The following is a 16,965-nucleotide window of genomic DNA, read 5'->3' on the forward strand; positions in this document are numbered from 1 at the left end:
CTCATGGCCACCAGGCATTGTTTCTTCTGCATTCACAGCAGCCGGCTGTAGGGATAGGTGAGGTTCAGTTTGGGACTGGAGGAGTTCAGTTTGGGACGGGTGGGGTTTGGTTTGGGTGTGATGTGCCTCTGTGTGCTGGTTGAGTGTGGGGCTGTGCTGAAAGCAGCAGGGACAACTCTACGCTGTTACATAGAAATAACGAAGTGGTATCAGAGTAGACAGTGGGTCTGCACCCGCCACATGGATGGAGGAGGATGGAGTTGGGCTTGCACAGAGCTATTTCAGAGCAAAAATGCTTGTTGGGCTGTGGGTGCCTCTGTGAGCATCCCCAGAAGCAGCCAGGAGGAGGAACGAGTGGGGCCATGTGCACTGTGTCCTGAGGCTTGGCTCCTGCTCTGGGCAAAACCCCACATCCAGTGATGGACAAGGCAGAACAGGGTGCAAAAGGGAGGAAAACCATGTGCCTGCATGTGGAGCAGAGTACATTTTGCATATTGCATCAGATTATGCAAAACCCTTTTGTTAATCTTCCCTGTCCAGCACAGGGCTTAGCCGGATGTGTGTGTGCAGCTGGTGGCAATGTGGTGCTGGGCCCCTCACCTCCCCATCCCACCACTGCGGGATGCTCCAGTGCCACGATTCTGCTCAGACTCTGTCCCTTCACACCTTTCTGTGCCTTTTATGCCTTTCTCTTTGAATTTCTGGCCTTGTGCCCTTTCTCTTGGTCTGGCACCATGCACTTCTGCTGTTTCCCAGCTTCATGATGGCACTTGGTCAAAGGTACACCGGCAGATGTGACATCTGTGGTGTGCTGAGCAGGGCTGGGACACCCCCTGGGGGTGTACTGCGGGTACCTCAGCCTGTGCTGAGCAGCACCCTGGTGCCCTGCTTTCCTTGCCAGCCCGGTGCCATCCTGCAGCTTTCCCTCTGTGAGTCAAAGGATGTCCCATTGCTCACACAGCCCTCAGCTCTGGGACCTGCACTGGATCTGCAGCTCTTTCCTGAGAGGGAATCTGTGAGATCTTGATGCTTTCTCAGCATTGTTCCTCTCTGATTTGACATCTCTCCTGGAGCTGACTCACTGCTGACACCATCTCCTCTGAGTACCCGAGGGAGAGCTGAGGCACCGTCACTTTCTGCTCCCATTCCTCCCTTTCCCACGTGTGGTTGTTCCTCCTCCTCCAGTGCTTCTCAAGGAGCACAGATCCCATCACAGTGCCGTGTGGGCTTTCCACAAAACGCTGGGGAAGGAAAACTTAAAAAAATGAAATAAAATATTTTTTGATTCCCAGCTGGAGCGAGGCCAGGTTTTGCAGCAGGATGCTATGTTTTGGTATAACGGAGTTGTTTTTCTCTGGCCAGCTCCTGCTGAAAGGCTCCCACTGCAGCCACTTCCACAGTGGGACGGGGGCCACCAGCTGAGTCACTGCACCACGCCGTGCTGGGGACTGCTGGCCTTGCCGTGGGGCTGCCACTGCGGCTTCGCTTTGAAAACTCTCCAGTGCTTTGTTCTCCCTCTGATACAATCCATTTGGAGCAAATGCAGTTTTGGAGCATCTTGCCAAGCCCACAAGCTTTTTGGGAGGCTGCTGTGAAGCATTAGCAGCAGATAAGGCCCTCCGCGGGGATGGGTGTCTGGCAGAGGAGGCAGTGATGGGGTCCCCTCCTCTCCCTACTCTGCTGGGGGTCCTGGAACGAGCATGGTGAATTGGGGTCAGCTTTAGGGAAGCCCCAAAGCAGCTAAACAAGTGTGGGGACTTCTCATGGCCCTGAGGTCAAATTCCCTCCTGCCCTTGTCCCGCCTGGTGCCTGTCCTGAGCAGTGCTGGGCAGGAGGCATCACTCATGAGACCCATTGTGGTGGGGGTGCAATGTGGCTGCTCCCCATCCCCTATGGCTCCCTGCATTTGTCTGCAGCACCAATAAGCAGCATGAGTGTGCAGCATTCGTACCAGACAGTATTTACACCGCCATTCACATCATGCAGCGTTCATACCACTCAGCATTCACTCCATGCAACAGTCACACCATGCAGTACTTATAACACACAACATTTCCACCGCACAGCACTTCCGTGCAGCATTTCCACAGTTTGTCTGCCACGGTGTCAGGAGAGGAGGACAGGTTATGCACCCAGCCTGGACCTGCTCTGTACATGGACAGCAGCAATGCTTGGTCGAGCTGTGCAATGAACCCCTGCCACCAGCAGCCCAACGTCCCCAGGGTGCAGGGATTTGGTGGCAGTTGACACAGGGGTGGAAGCGGGGTTAGGAGCAGCTTGGGGTGTTAATGCCATTGTAAGCCAAGGCAGGGCCCTCTGACAGAAGGGCTTGTGGCCAGCTGGGGGGCCTCCGTCTGCTGCACCTCCTGCACTGGGCCACAGAGGAGGGTCCCAGTGGCAGCTGGCCGCAGTAGAGGTGACAGAGCACAGGGCACAGCCCGAGGGTGGCAGAGTTCTTTGTTGGGGTCACTGTGGCTGGCGGGGAGCAGCTGGGATGGGGCCATGGGGCCAGAGGGCAGCAGGCATCTGGGGGGGCACAGCAACGGCTGCGAGACCACAGAGTGCCGCGTTGTTGCTTGTGTGAATAATTCATTAATTCTACTTTTCCACCTCCCCCCTCTACCTTTTTTTTTTTTTTATTTTCTCAGAAAAAAACCCAGCCCCAGCCCAGTGCATGCATCTTCCTGCTCTTCACGGCAGCCAAATAGGGTGGGATGTGGGGTGGGAATGGGGTGGGAATGGGATGGAGATGGGATGGGATGGGAATGGGATGGGGGTGGGAATGGGATAGGGTAGGAATGGGATGGGGATGGGATGGGGATGGGGATGGGGATGGGGATGAGGATGGGGATGGGGATGGGGATGGGCCCACCCTGCTGCTGTGACCCGGACAGACCCCCAGCAGTGGCTCTGCCCTGGGGTGGTGCCAGCAGTCTCACATCCGGCCTGGCCTCCCCCTTGCCAGCGGTGCAGGGCTAATTTCAATTATCTTCTCCAGGCCATATGAATTCTATTAATATCAAAGTAATGAGGTAATTACTGTGATTTGGAGGAACGGCTGGGGAATTGCTTTGGAGAGGAATTTGCCAGCCGAGAGGGTAAATTAAAACCTCTGTTTGGAAGAGAACAAAAGGCTGCACCCGAGGCAAGCAGGGAGCCGTGGGAGACAGCCCAGACCGGGGGGAGCATCCAGGTGGGAGACACCCGTGCTGCTGTCCCTGGGTCCCCTTTCGTGCTGCGGGGCCACCTCTGCGACGTTTGTTTTGTGGAGCGATGCTGTCACGTCCGATGGACGAAGGGACGCGGATGGGGCTGACCCATGGGGGGGTCCCACCTGGAGGGTCTCACCCAGCTGTCCCGCCCGGCTGTCGCCACGGCCCGGGCTGCCCCACGCTGCTGACGGCTCTCTGCTGGCACCTGCTGCCGGCACACGGCAACGCAGCGGCCGCGGCGTGGGGAGAGCCCACGCGCGGCAGGAGAGAGCTGCGGGGTGGGGGAGAGGGGACACGGGGACATAGGGGCACAGGAACAGACACAAGACACAGCTCCAGGCGTGCCAGGGGTGGGAGCATCCCTTGGGCTAACTTTTCTGGGATATCGGGGCCTTCTTGCAGACTCCTCCTGCTCAGAACTTTGTGAACATCACATTCAGCCGCTGCCTACTGCTCCAGTGCTCTGCTCAGCCGTGTCCCCACGCTCCATGTCCTCATGTCTCAAATACCCGCACGGTGGGGACTCAGCCCATTCCCACGTCCCACCACCTCTGCACAATACCCCACCTTGGCACAGGGTCCATCTCCTCACGTTCTGTCCCTTTGGCACCTGAGAAAAGAGACCGACCTCTCCTCTCTGCGGCCTCCTGCAGGCAGCTGTAGGGTGATGGGTTCTGCCCTCAGCCTCCTCTTCTCCCCATTTCCTACAGCCCCTCCTCAAGTCCTGCTCTCAGTTGCCTCACGACCTTGTTGCACGCCTCTGCACACCCACCACCACCAAGATGCCCCTCTCCTGCCCCTCCGGACTAGGAACAGCTCAGGAGCAGCACTGCAGCCATCCTCCTGCTCTCGTCGGCTGCTCTCCTCCACCACGGTCTCCTCCTGCTTGGGACAACCTCGGCTTTGCCACATTCACAGCTCATTGGAGACACGAGGTGACAGCGGCAAGCGGTGACATTTATGGGAGCTCCATTCACCGACTTCAAATAGAAGCTGACGGGAGCCGTGAGTGCGGGGACACTGCCAGCACCCTGTGCGGGGACAGCTGCCACGTCCCCCTTGTCATGGCATGAACCCAGGAGCACGGCAGCAACGGGGCTGCGCTCCGTGCAGGGACAGCACCTGCCCACCTTGCTCCTGGCCTCAGTTTCCCCACGAGCACCATGCAGGAGAGGGGCTGCATGAGGACCCCGCATAGGACAGGCATGGTGTTCTCCTTTGCAGGCTGAGCATCACTGGTGGCAGGGCTCTGCCCGCCCTGCTGCATCCCGCAGCTCCTGCTTTCCCTGCACTTATCTCAGCACCCAGGTGCTTCTTTTTCCCGTTTCTTTGACAGCACTCATCCACCCTTGATAACCCATCTGCTGTGCAGCAGCAAAGCGTCTTCACAGCACAGAGCCCAGCTGGTGCGGCTGTGCTGTGGGGATTCAGAGGGGAGAACCCAGCATGAGAAGGAAGAAGCTTGGCCAGGACTGATTGTGCCCCAAAGCAAAGCATCTCAAAGTCAACCAGAGGAGTCAGACACTGCATGGTTCTGTCCTGCATGGCAGACAATGCCATTTCACTGCATTTCCTGTATACCAGAGGATGAATCACTCAGTTAAGTACACAGTGCACATCTGAATCTCTTTTATTCCCCTGCCTGTCCTCTCCAGTGCATTTCCAGCCACTGATTCCCATGAATCCATGTGGGCAGAGCCAGACCTGCTGCCCCAGGCTGCCCTGTGCACCCCCCACCCTGCTGACACCCAAGGTGCTGCCATCAGTCTTGGGGATGCCACTCCAGACCCAAACACGAGCTTTTATTCTGTTTCAGAAGTGATTCATTTAACTCACGCAGCTAACGGCGCTCTATAAATAGACGGGTGGGCTTTGACACAGCTCCTGCGTGTGCCGAGAGCTGAGGCTAATAATAGCAGCTCACCCACCACGTCCGGGAGCGGGGACGTTCTGCACGGAGAGCGCTGGGACGGGCTCAGCCGCGTGCCAAAATCACCCCCCATGGGCACTGCTCCATGATGTGGGGCCGCACACCCGGCCCCGCTGTCCCAGCAGCACGGTGTGGCACGAGGTCTCCCCCTACATGGCACTGCCCTGCTTCCCATTGCTCCCTCGTGTCAGTGAGTGCTGCCAGGGCTGGGGAAGCAGACGTAGCCCCCGACGGTGCCATCCTGCAGCACAAAGAGCAGCGTCTCCGCTTTCCACCGTGGCTTCCGATGAGAATACAGCCTTCACCTGTGCTGGAAATAACGCTGCAAAGAAGCAATAATGCGTCTGCATAGACCCATGCCGATGGCAACTGAGACAGTGAAGGCAGTGAGTGAGTGGCACAGGGCAAAGTGACCCCGACTGGTGGAGAGGGGACAGAGCACAGCCGTGAGCACAGCCGTGAGCACAGCCGCTCAGGGCCTGCGGGATGTGCAGGGGATGGGGCGGGGGTGACACCCACTGGGAGCAGCGCTGTCAGACAGACCCAAAAAGTCGCTCCAAACCGAACTGCAGATTGAAAACTGGAATATTTGAGCCATATTCTGCAAGGGGAAAAATCAAACCTTCAGGGTTTCCTCTGCTGCAGTCTGGAGAAATTCCGCAGCTTCCTCTGTGAGCGGGTGGGGAGGGCTGCAGCCCCCTCCCCTGAACCTCTCCCCCCGTGGGCAGACGGGATTCAATTCCTTTAAGGCTGCGTTCGCACAGCCTGGGGGACCCGCAGCCCCACCCCAGGGCTCTGGAGCTGCCCGAAGGGGGACAGGCGATGTACCCAGAGCTATGTTTTTATCCCTAATTGCCGCCACTCGGTTGCAGAAGGAAATGCGGATCTGCCAAAGGAAACAAACACCGTTCCTGTTTTCAAGAAGCAGGACGGGGAAAAGAAAGGGAGAGACTGTCCTGAACGTCTGCAGAAATCCTCCCTTCTGCTGCCTGTGCCCATCTTTGGGGCGTCGACGTCGCACGACGTCTGCGGGAGAGCTCCTGAGCGGCCCCCTTCCCCCCCCCCAAAAAAAAAATAGAAGCTGCCACTGCTTTTCATCACCGCAACTTTCCTTAAAAAGCCCTGACTCCTCTTCGAGCGACTTTTGTGTTTGCCCGACGGCGCTTCTCGCTCCCATGAAAGCAGTTACTCGGGTACCCTGAACCGCGCCCCAAACTCTCGGCGCACCCGACGTTCCGCACCGACCCCTCCCGGCCGCCGCCCGTCCCTTCCACGGCCGCGGAGCCCCGCGGCGCTGCCCCGACGGGGCGGGCGGGGGCCGGGCCGGGGGCGGTGCGCGGGGCGCGGAGCTCCGCGGGGCAGCGCGGATCGGAGGTGCCGGAGCGGCGGGGCCGGGCTCGGCATGCGCGGAAGATGGCGGCGGGCAGGCGCGGGGCGCGCAGCGGGCTGCTGGAGCTGCGCGGCCCCGGAGGGCAATGGCTCCGCGTCCTCCTCACCCTGAGCGACGACACTCTGAGCGTCAGCCCCGCGGACGGCCCCGGCTCCGGGGAGCAGCCGTCGGCGCAGCTCAACGGAGGGGAGCAGAGCTCCGGAGTGCCCGAGGCGCTCGCCAACATCAGGCGCACGGTGCGCGTCGTCAAACAGGACGTGGGGGGGCTCGGCATCAGCATCAAAGGTGAGGGGGGGGGGGCGGCAGGTGGGACTCACGCTGCTTTTTCGCGCGTCCTTGCTGTCCTGCGTGACCCCGGTGCCGTGCCCCCTCCGGGCCGCCCCCATCGCAGCGCTCTGCCCACGTCGGGTGTCCCCCAACCGCCCCCAACGCGCTCCTGGGGACTTTGCGGGAACTTCGGGCCGGGAACTTTGCGGTGGGGGGGAGGGGGCTGCCGCCTTCTGACGTGGCCGCGTCAGCCTGCACCGCGCTCCTTGCCCGGGCGCCGCGGGGGGAGGGGGGTCTGTGGGGTGCGGGTCCCCGTGTGGGGTCCGGGGTGAGACCTCAGTGGTGGTGGCACTCTGGGTGCTTTTGGGGAAGCGCAGCTCCCCTCTGTAACCAGCCGTGGGCTGCCAGGCGCTGCCGGCTCCGCGGCTCTCCCAGGAAAGGAGAAACGTTACTCGGTTCAGCTAAACTTTATTTTTGCAGTGACGTAGGTGGAAACCAAGGAGCCGTGATCCAAACGGGGAGCTGCGGGCGTGCGGGCAGTGCTGGGCTGCCTTGTGCCTGCTGCTCTGCGGGGGGACCACCATTCCCCGTTAAACAGAGCCCTCAGCTCAGAGCCAAACCCTGCTGTCCCTGCGGGGCGTGGAAGGACGGATACCCCCGTGCCAACCAGCTCCTGTCCATGGCCCGTGGGTCAGAACCTAAAGCAGACCCCTCAGGCTGAGGTGTTGCAGCTGCATCCTAACCCCAGGCAGTGCTTTGCTTGGGTCTTCCAGTGCTTCAGCCAGCCCTGCAGGGTTGGGGTTAAGGATGATTAGGGTTAAGATCCTACTCCTGCAGGGTCAGGGTAATGCACGGTGCTCCGGACAGCTCAGCTCCACGCAAGCAGCTCAGAACGGGTGGCTGCAAGGCACTGCAGCCAGCAGCAGCCCCCGCAGGGGCCTCTGACAGCTGATAGCCAGAGGAGCCCTCAGCTCCCGGAGAGGCTCTGCAGAAATCTGAGCGGGGCAGTGCCTGCAGCACAGCGGTGTCACACTGCCCATCCCTGCTGGGAGGTGGGGGGGGGGGGGGGGGTGCCCGGCACACGCTGTCCCAGTGCTGAGTGAGGGCAGCGCCAGGCTAGGCTGCTGGCACCGACTGCAGGTTCAAAAGTTAACGTGCAAATTGATCTCCTCGAGCTGCCCAGAGGCCTGAGCGGCGTCCTGGTGGGCTGAAGTGTGGGGAGCAGTGGGTGAATGGAGCCACAGGGGAGCGGGGAGCACGTAGCCCTGTGTCCGGGCTGCTGCTCTGTGGCTCTTTCGCCCCTCCAGCACTCGGCTGCTGCCCCACTGAGACCACAGGGTCTTGAGCACACTCAATAGTGCAAATAGCGACACATTTTCCTGCCAGAAGAGATGGGGAGGCAGCCAGGGCACGTGCGTGCTCTGCGAGGAAACCTGCATCCACTCGGGTGGCTTATCCGCCCTGACGAAGCCCTGCGGTGTCTGGGCACTGCGCAGGCAGCACTCAGCCCCGAGCAGCCTGTGTGCCCCTTCTGCCCGCAGGTGGCAGGGAGAACAAGATGCCCATCCTCATCTCCAAGATCTTCAAGGGGCTGGCGGCGGACCAGACCGAGGCGCTGTACGTGGGAGATGCCATCCTGTCCGTGAATGGCACCGACCTGTCCGAGGCGACGCACGACGAGGCGGTGCAGGCGCTGAAGAAGACGGGCAAAGAGGTGGTGCTGGAAGGTAGGGGACACCCCGGGGTGTGCTGGGAGCCTGCGGGTACCCTCGTGTCCTCTGCTCCTGGGCTCTGCTTTTCCCAGAACTTTAAATCCTCCTCCTTAGCCGGAGCTCTCCCGCGCCTTCCCCCGATTGTGTCATCTCCAGATTTCTGGTTTTCGCTGCGCTCAGCCCTTTTCTGCTGTGGGTTCCTCCTCTCCTGGGAGCCACAGAACCACGCTGCAGCCTGAGGAATGTGCTGCTCTGCACAGCTGCTGGGCGCAGATAGGGGCTGATTTATTTTTTTCCTGACCAAAGAGAAATACAAGAGCCTCTTTCTTTGGGAGTCTGCAGAATTCCTCCCCGCAGCCGCCGCACTCAGACCACCCTCTCTCTGTTATTTTCTTTTCATCCTTTACTTTGGCACGGCCTTCCCTTCTGCTAGAGGTGCTGCAGGAGCCGGTGCTGAGCTGCCCTTCCTTGAGAGAAGCACTTCTCCCTGCGACCTTCCTCCTCCTCTTCCTCTGCAGGGAGCTGGGTGGGCACTGCCCCGTTGCCCATCCCTGTGTATGGTTCTGCAGGAGTGGGGCTGGGCTTCAGAGGAGAGCTAGGCTGGCTCCCGCTGTCATGTTTTGGGTTTTGTACTGACGCCTTGCCAACAGGGAATATTCAGGTTGGATATTAGGAAAAATTTCTAATCCAAAAGAACAGTGAGGCGTTGGAATTGGCTGCCCAGGTTCAGTAACCGTTGCTGGAGGTGTTCAAGAGCTGTGGAGATACAGCTGGCCCTGAGGGATGGGTTGTGGTTGGAGTGCATGATCTTAAAGGTCTTTTCTAACCTTTGTGGTTCAGTGATATATGTGTGGCATCTCCATCCCGTTGCCACCTCCACTTCCTCTCCATTTCCCGTGAGGCAGAGCCTGGGGAGGTGGCACTGCTTTACACCGAACTGGGGACAACCCCGCTCCAGTCTCATCCTTGGGCTTGCTCCAAGGCTCAGTGACAAGTGACATGATGACCTTAGCATCCAGCAGGTGCCCTCTGCTCCTGACCACATTCCCCCCCAGAGCCCCATGCCTGGACCCCACGCAGGGCTGGCTGTCCCCTGCTGACCCCTGTCCATGCAGCTCTGGGTCAGCGCTGTGCTGCTCTGTGTGCCACAGCCTGGCACAGAGCTTGGTTATGTTGGTGCTGAGGTGGGAGGGAATGAGGGCAAACCACAGCCCCCGGGCACTCCCTGGTTAGCTCTGACATCCCTTCCATTTACCATAAATACCACCGTGCAGTCATTGAGCACAGCCAGCATATGTTTGCCACCTTTCTCCTCCCCAGCAAAGATCGTGTTCAGAACTGGAGCACTTTTAGGGCGGCTCACGAGCACTATGCCAGGCAGAAACAGAGCCCTGACCATGCTGTCACTGAGAAACCATCAGCTTGCACGCTCCTGGCTGGTGGGGGCAGTGAATTGGGGTGCCACCCCCAGGCTGAGCTGTACCCCAGTGCCAGAGCCCAGCCCTGCAGTGCTGGCATTGCTGGACGTGGTGACACGCAGAGGCTCCTGGTGTGCCCTGCCAGCAGGCACTAAGCTGTGCCAAACTGCTCACTGCTATCTGCAGAGTGTGACTGTATTTATGTTACGTTGTTATTTGGGGAGAGCTGCTCTCTGCCTGACCTTATTTTCCCCCTACTTTTAATTTATTTTTTAATTGATTTACACATCCCTTTGTATCCAGCGCTGCAAAGCGCTGCTGGTGCTGCTGCAGCTCTCCTGTGTGGCTGTGGGGATTTCTCCTGGCTCAGCAGCCTTTGGCCCATCTCTTACTCCTTCCCCTGCTGCTAGGATGTGCTCCAGCTGCTGTGCGGCCACTGATGCCTGTGGTGTCCCACTGCCCCGAGGTGACACATGGGACAGGTGGTGCAGGCATGCTGCAGTTACTGTGGGCTAGGAGATGGGGGGGTGGGGGCATGGTGAGCAGCGTGTCCCCATGCAGTAAGTGCTGTCCCCTGCAGCTGGCCCTTGGCATGGGTCGGGTGCCCACAGCTGAACATTGACTTGTGAAATGCTACGAGCTGCCAGGCACTGGGTAGTGACATGTCCCCGCTGCTGGGAGTGCTGCCCAGGCAGCACAGCTCGCATGCCTGTGGCAGCATGGCTGCTATTTATACCAGTGGGCACAAGGTGGGTGCCAGGCACGTGTCCCCTGGTCCTTTCCCAAAGGCCACCCAAGGAAAGCCCTTCCCCAGAGCCACACAGCTCTGCAGGGCATCGCCCTGCCCAGCCCTGGCTTTGGTGAGCCCTGAGACCCCTGGCTCTGTGGCTGTGCCTGGAGGGCCCCATCACTTTTCGTCTCCCAAGGCTCGGGGACCACTCTGAGGTTTGCTCACGACTTGCCAGGTCCTGAGCACTGGTTTCTTGCCCCTGCTACATAGCTCACCAGGCAGGGTGGGTTATGTGAGCTGTGCGCACGCAGCTCCAGGCTTTTCCTGGGGCCAAGCCATGGTATTTGAGAGCTATTACTGCTTTGTTCCCACTTGGCCGCGGGACCAGCTGTACCAGCACAGTTTGGACTGTGTAATTTTGGCCTGGGCCTCCTGCCCATTCCCCACCCCAGGCTCCGTGTGCCGTCCTGGCCAATGGGGTCAGGGCTGGAACTGGAGCTGTGACCCAAGCCATGTTAAAAAAAAAAAGGCATAAGAAAAAGGGGACAAAGGGTGGTTTTGGCCAGCTGGGCTCTCTGGGGTGCGTGGCACCGTGCCCCAGATCACATGTGGGGTTCTGCAGAGATCCCACGGCAGTGCTGTGGGTGATGCTGAGCTGATGGGTGCTGCAGGCAGGATGTGGCCGTGCCACGCTGTGCAGCCCGGGCTCTTCTCTCGCAGTGAAATACATGAAAGAGATCTCACCCTACTTCAAGAACTCGGCGGCGGGGCCGACAGTCAGCTGGGACCCCTCTCCTGCCGCCCCACAGAAGCACTCATCCCCCGTGCTGCCGCCCCGCGAGAGCCGCTCCGTGCCGCTGCGCATGTGCTGCGCGTCCCGCAGGTGCCTCCCTGCTGACCCCGAGCACAGGTAGGGCAGCTCGGCGCTGCGGGGCGGCCCCGCGGGGGGCAGCGGGGACCCAAAGGGGCCGTGTACTGCAGGTACCTGGAGGTGTGCTCGGCAGACGGGCGCGTGGCTCTGTTCCTGCGGGCCAAGGACGAGGCCACGGCACAGTCGTGGCTCGGGGCCGTCCAGAGCGCTGCGGGCGCGCTGCTGCCGCGGGTGAAGGATGAGCTGCGGGCGCAGCTGGCGGCTGCTGGTGCAGTGAGTGGCAAGGATGTCAAGCACGTAGGCTGGCTGACCGAGCAGGTACCCGTGGCCCTGTTGCCCCTCGCCTTGTGTCCCTGCCGGCCCTGACCCCATCCCCTCGCAGCTGCCCGGTGCTGGCACCAGGAACCTGCTGGCGGTGCTCACCGAGAAGGAGCTGCTGCTGTACGGCAGCCTGCCGCAGAGCCGCGAGGCGCTGGGCAAGCCGGTGCACAGCTACCCACTCATCGCCACCAGGTAGGGCTGCAGGCAGGATGGGGGGGGTGTCCCGAGGGGGGGTGGGGGCGTCCCAAGGGGTTTGGTGGCGTCCCAAGGGGGGTGGGGTGTCCCAAGGGGGAGTGGGGGTGTCCCAAGGAGGGGTGGGGTGTCCCAAGGGGGAGTGGGGGCGTCCCAAGGGGGAGTGGGGGCATCCCAAGAGAGGTGGGGGCGTCCCAAGAGGGAGTAGTGGCGTCCCAAGGGGGGTGGGGGCATCCCAAGAGAGGTGGGGGCGTCCCAAGGGGGGTGGTGGTGTCCCAAGGGGGGTGGTGGTGTCCCAAGGGGGGGTGGGGGCGTCCCAAGGGGGAGTGGGGGCGTCCCAAGGGGGGTGGGGGTGTCCCAAGAGAGGTGGGGGCGTCCCAAGGGGGAGTGGGGGCGTCCCAAGGGGGAGTGGGGGCGTCCCAAGGGGGGTGGGGGCGTCCCAAGAGAGGTGGGGGCGTCCCAAGGGGGGGTGGGGGCGTCCCAAGGGGGGTGGTGGTGTCCCAAGGGGGGGTGGGGGCGTCCCAAGGGGGGGTGGTGGCGTCCCAAGGGGGGTGGGGGTGTCCCAAGAGAGGTGGGGGCGTCCCAAGGGGGGGTGGTGGCGTCCCAAGGGGGGTGGGGGCGTCCCAAGGGGGAGTGGTGGTGTCCCAAGGGGGATGGTGGTGTCCTGGGGTACTGGTGGTGGGTATGGGTGATGATGTCCCAAGTGTGATGGTGGAGGTGGTGTCCCAAGGGTGGTGTCCTGAGGTAGTGGGGGTGGTGGTGTCCCAGAGGTGATGGCAGTGCCAAGGAGTGCCACTGGCATCCCAGGAGTGGTGGTGGTACCCCGAGCTGCGGTGATGATGACCACGGGTGGTGGTGAGGTGGCCCTGGGGGGGGGGGGGGGGCAGCAGTGTCGTAGGGACTGTGAGTTGTGTCAGGGCCCTGGGGATGGTGATGGCAGGGCGTTGGGAGCGGTGGCGGCGTCCCGGCGTCCCAGCCGGGCTTCGTGGGGTGCGGCGTCAGCCACCAACGGCGGTCGCTATTGGGGGCGCGGGGGCGCGCTCGGTGCGCGGGCGCGGCGGGGCCCAGCGGCGGTGTCGTGGCGCCCCCTGGCGGCCGCGCGGTGCTGAGCGCGGTGCCGCAGGTTGGTGCACTCGGGTCCGGCCAAGGGCTCGGCGCTGCTCGAGGCGGAGCTGGCGTTCGCGCTGCGTGCCGGCACACGGCTGGGCGTGCAGAGCCACCTCTTCAGCCTGGAGAGCCCCCGCGAGCTGGCTCTCTGGACCCGACTGCTGGTGGACGGCACCCACGGCGCCGCCGAGCTCGCCCAGGAGGTGTCCGCAGGTAAGGGGGGGGGTGGGGAGGGGGAACGGGAGGGGAGAGGGATGGAGGGGTGCGCCCCTTAATGCCGGCGCTGAGCGCGTCCCCGTCCGCAGCGTGCACGTGGAAGGGGCAGGAGTGCACCCTGTCCATCCACATCGACAAGGGATTCACCCTCTCTGCCACGGAGCCGGGGCTCAGTAGGACCGTGCTGCTCCAGCAGCCCTTCGAGAAGCTGCAGATGTCCTCGGACGACGGCACCAAGATGCTCTACCTGGACTTCGGCGGCCCCGAGGGAGAGATCGTGAGTGGGCGTTGCCCCACGGCCCCGGGGAGGCTGGGGGGGGCTGGGGGGGAGCTCTGGGGGTCCTCACCCTCCGCGGCTCCTCCAGGGCCCTCCCCTCCACCAGCACAAAGCCGCCTGCACGACATTTCTCACTGCAGACGTCCCTCTGCTCCTTTCTTGCAGCAACTGGACCTTCACTCCTGCCCCAAAACCATCGTGTTCATCATCCACTCCTTCCTCTCGGCCAAGGTGACCCGGCTGGGGCTGCTGGCGTGAATCCGGAGCAGTGCCCCTGCCCCCAGCACATCTATGCACCTCCCTTCAGGCCACCTCCAGCCCGAAGCCCCCGGTTGGGACGCAGCCCCCCCACAGGGTGATGCCGTCCTGGAGCCATCCCCAGGGATAGCAGCGCCCAATCTCTCCATCCCTCCTCACAGTGCTCGGCCAGAGCAGCCCCGCGGACACCACTCGAGTGCCTTGAGATGATATTTTCTGTACAAAGAACCCGTTTGTATGGAAGTTTTATATTTATATTGTCCCTGGTTGCAGATGCTGATGGAGCAGCACTCATCCATCCGGGTCCCCCAGCGCAGGGATGGGGGTCCACCCTCCCCCAGCACAGCACGGCTCCGGGTGCAGGATGGGTGGGAGCTGCAGATCAGCACCGTTTGCCAAACTGTTCCGTTGCAGCGTGCGATGGGAACTGCTTTTCTTTGGGATGGTTGGGTGCTTCGGTTTACTTTGCCGACTCCACATCATTTTATCTCTTGGTTTACGGGGAGAGGGGCTGCCAGGTGGCTGCTGGGAAACATGTCATGAACCAAAAGATTCTGCATGGAAATGCCTCTTCTTGTCCGATTTCGGTCAAATAAACTCGCAGCTCACACCCAGCATTGGTTCTGGGGGAGGGGGGGGTGCTGGGTGGGGTCTTGGGATGGGATGCAGGTGAGCAGACCCCGTGTCATATGGCACAGTGCTGTCCCATGTCTGAAAGAAAAGAAACCAAACCCTCAACTACATGACTGACTGTTAAATCCCTACCACGACTCAGAAACAGATGGAGCGTTTTTTTATGATCCAGAGTGTGTCTGCATGAAGCAAAAAGTTATTGCACATTCCCTTCCTGCCCTGCAGGTGTTGCTCTTTGGGGTTCACTCCAACAAAAGAGGGAATTGCTCCCAGTCCTGGGCAGACCTGCTGACCTCACAGAGCTCAGCTGCCGTCCCGCTCCATCGCTCTGTGTGGAGGTGGACCTTTACCTCCTTGGATATTTTCACGTTCGGTGCTGGGGATGGGTTTTTTCCAGCCCTTCCTGGCCCAGGCGGAGTGGTGCAGCTGAGGACACCAGGACGACGGGATCAGAGGTGAAGGGGATGGTGAAGTGAGTGCTGAGCAGAGGGATGGCAGCTGGGAGTGGAGGAGGCTCCGTGCTCCTCGTTAGTCAGCGCTGACCTTTCGGTGCTGTAATCAAACAAGACGACCTAACGCTTAAATCTGAGCGTTTAGCGCTGACATTTACGATTGGTTCTCGCGCTGGAGTGGCCAAATGAAAATCTGCTCGCAGACACTGCGGGGAGCGGGGATCCAACAACTAATTTGCCCAAGCACGCGTGTGCTGGCCCCTGTCGGCCGGACCTGAACCGCCTCGCGTCGCGTTGTGTCCGCAGCATCCCATCGCTCTGCTGGCCGTCAGTGCTGCAGCGCTGGTGTTGGGCAGTCGCTCTCAGCTGAGTGCTGAGCACACCGTGTGCACTGGGTCCCCTCCTACCCTGCCCCCCACGCCCCGTTCCCCACACCCACCCTTATCTCAGGGTTTTCAGTTAAAGCAAAGGAAAGCCAATGGGGCTCATGCAGCATCTCTGGTCCAGGTGACACAGAATGAAGCCAGTCCACAGATAACACCTCTGTCCTCCTCACCCCAGAATGAAGCAGCTGATAGAGATGCTGCCATTAAAACTACTGGGGAAAAAAAAATCATCAGAAGGCCAAGGAAATCCAAATGTTTTTATCCCAGCTCTACCACTTATCTATGTCATCTGTCTATCTATTCATCAGTCAATCAGTTTATCTATCCACCTATCCATCTATCTATCAACCAGTCGATCAATCAATCTATCCATCTAACCAATCAGTCTGTATGTCTATCCATCTGTCCATCTATCCATCTATCAATCAATTTCTATCCATGTCTGTCTGTCTGTCTGTCTGTCTGTCTATCTATCTATCTATCTATCTATCTACCTATCTCTATTAAACATATCCATTTCATTTCTCCCTCCATGTTCTAAACCAGATTAGGACTCAGGTGGCCAAGGAGCTGAGAACAGCTGAGCTGCCAGCCAGAAGACAGAGGTGTGCTCTACAGCCAGGAAGGTGATTTGATGTATAATGTGGAGAAATACAGATGAGGTCCTATCAGAGTTTCTGTTTTTGTTACACTGTGTGTTATCAGTGCTGCAAAGTAAATCTCCCCACCCCATCCCACCCCCTCCCCCAAAGAAAACTTCACAGCAGAAGCTGATTCCTGAGGGCTTCACTGTGCTGGTGACATATCCATATGCAATATAAATGACCTGTTGTTTCAAATGATGATAATGGGAATAAATACCAAATTAAAAAAGAATCAAACCTCTTAGGTCAGGAGAAATACCAGAATTTCAAACACCCAGAAAGCTTTTGCTCCAGCAAAGGGCACGTAACCATGGCAACAGGAGCCCTCACTGTCACGATAATAAAAAAATATATTATTCTAGGAGAGCTCTTAAAAGGGAAATATACATTTCACTGAGGTGGGTGATGAAATATTGGGTGGTGGAGTGAGGAATGAGGAGGAGGAGCCTGGGAAGTGGTCCTGGCTGTTCTTCAGCACGCAGAGGGAGGGGAGAGGCGATGAGGAGTGGGGGGCTGTGGAGCTGGGGTGCAAATGACCCCACTGAGGATGTCCTCAGTGTGCATCCCTGGGGCAGTACAAATGGGATGGCAAGTGCAGGCAGTTCTGGGTCTGGCAGCCTGCAGCAGCCACACTGTCCAGCAGCACTGAGATGGGGGATCACCCACAGTGTGCCATGGGCTGGCCGGAGGCAAGCTGTAGGAGCTCTCTGGAAAATGGGCCCTTTGTGGATGGGCAAATTGGAGTGGCCCTGTGCCAGGCTGGCGTGGGAGCTCGGTGATGTCCCCAGGTCCCCAGGCTCAACCCCCTCATCCCAGGGGAGCGGGTGGCTGACAGCAGCCAGGTTAGGGACGTTCCTGCTGTTGGTCCTCCTCACCCAGGCTGGTTCCACAGGCAGGGCTCCGCTCGCCTCGATGCTGATTGCAGCAAAGCAGGGGCACCCCACTGCAG

General features: G+C 60.1%; 1 protein-coding gene across 1 annotated transcript; it reads left to right on the forward strand.

The window, feature by feature from the left end:
- The first annotated feature begins 6,335 nt into the window (after positions 1-6,335).
- Positions 6,336-14,212, forward strand: SNTA1 (syntrophin alpha 1). Its single transcript, XM_065754067.1, has 8 exons — positions 6,336-6,817; positions 8,341-8,526; positions 11,380-11,569; positions 11,641-11,848; positions 11,913-12,043; positions 13,167-13,363; positions 13,456-13,643; positions 13,809-14,212. The coding sequence occupies exons 1-8, from the start codon at positions 6,556-6,558 to the stop codon at positions 13,899-13,901; spliced, it is 1,455 nt and encodes a 484-aa protein (XP_065610139.1). The 5' UTR covers positions 6,336-6,555; the 3' UTR covers positions 13,902-14,212.
- The last annotated feature ends 2,753 nt before the right edge of the window (positions 14,213-16,965 follow it).

This window comes from Cyrtonyx montezumae, unplaced genomic scaffold (genome assembly GCF_038088225.1).
Source record: "Cyrtonyx montezumae isolate F1298 unplaced genomic scaffold, pur_monq_1.0 scaffold_9, whole genome shotgun sequence".
In the NCBI taxonomy this organism is placed as follows: domain Eukaryota; kingdom Metazoa; phylum Chordata; class Aves; order Galliformes; family Odontophoridae; genus Cyrtonyx; species Cyrtonyx montezumae.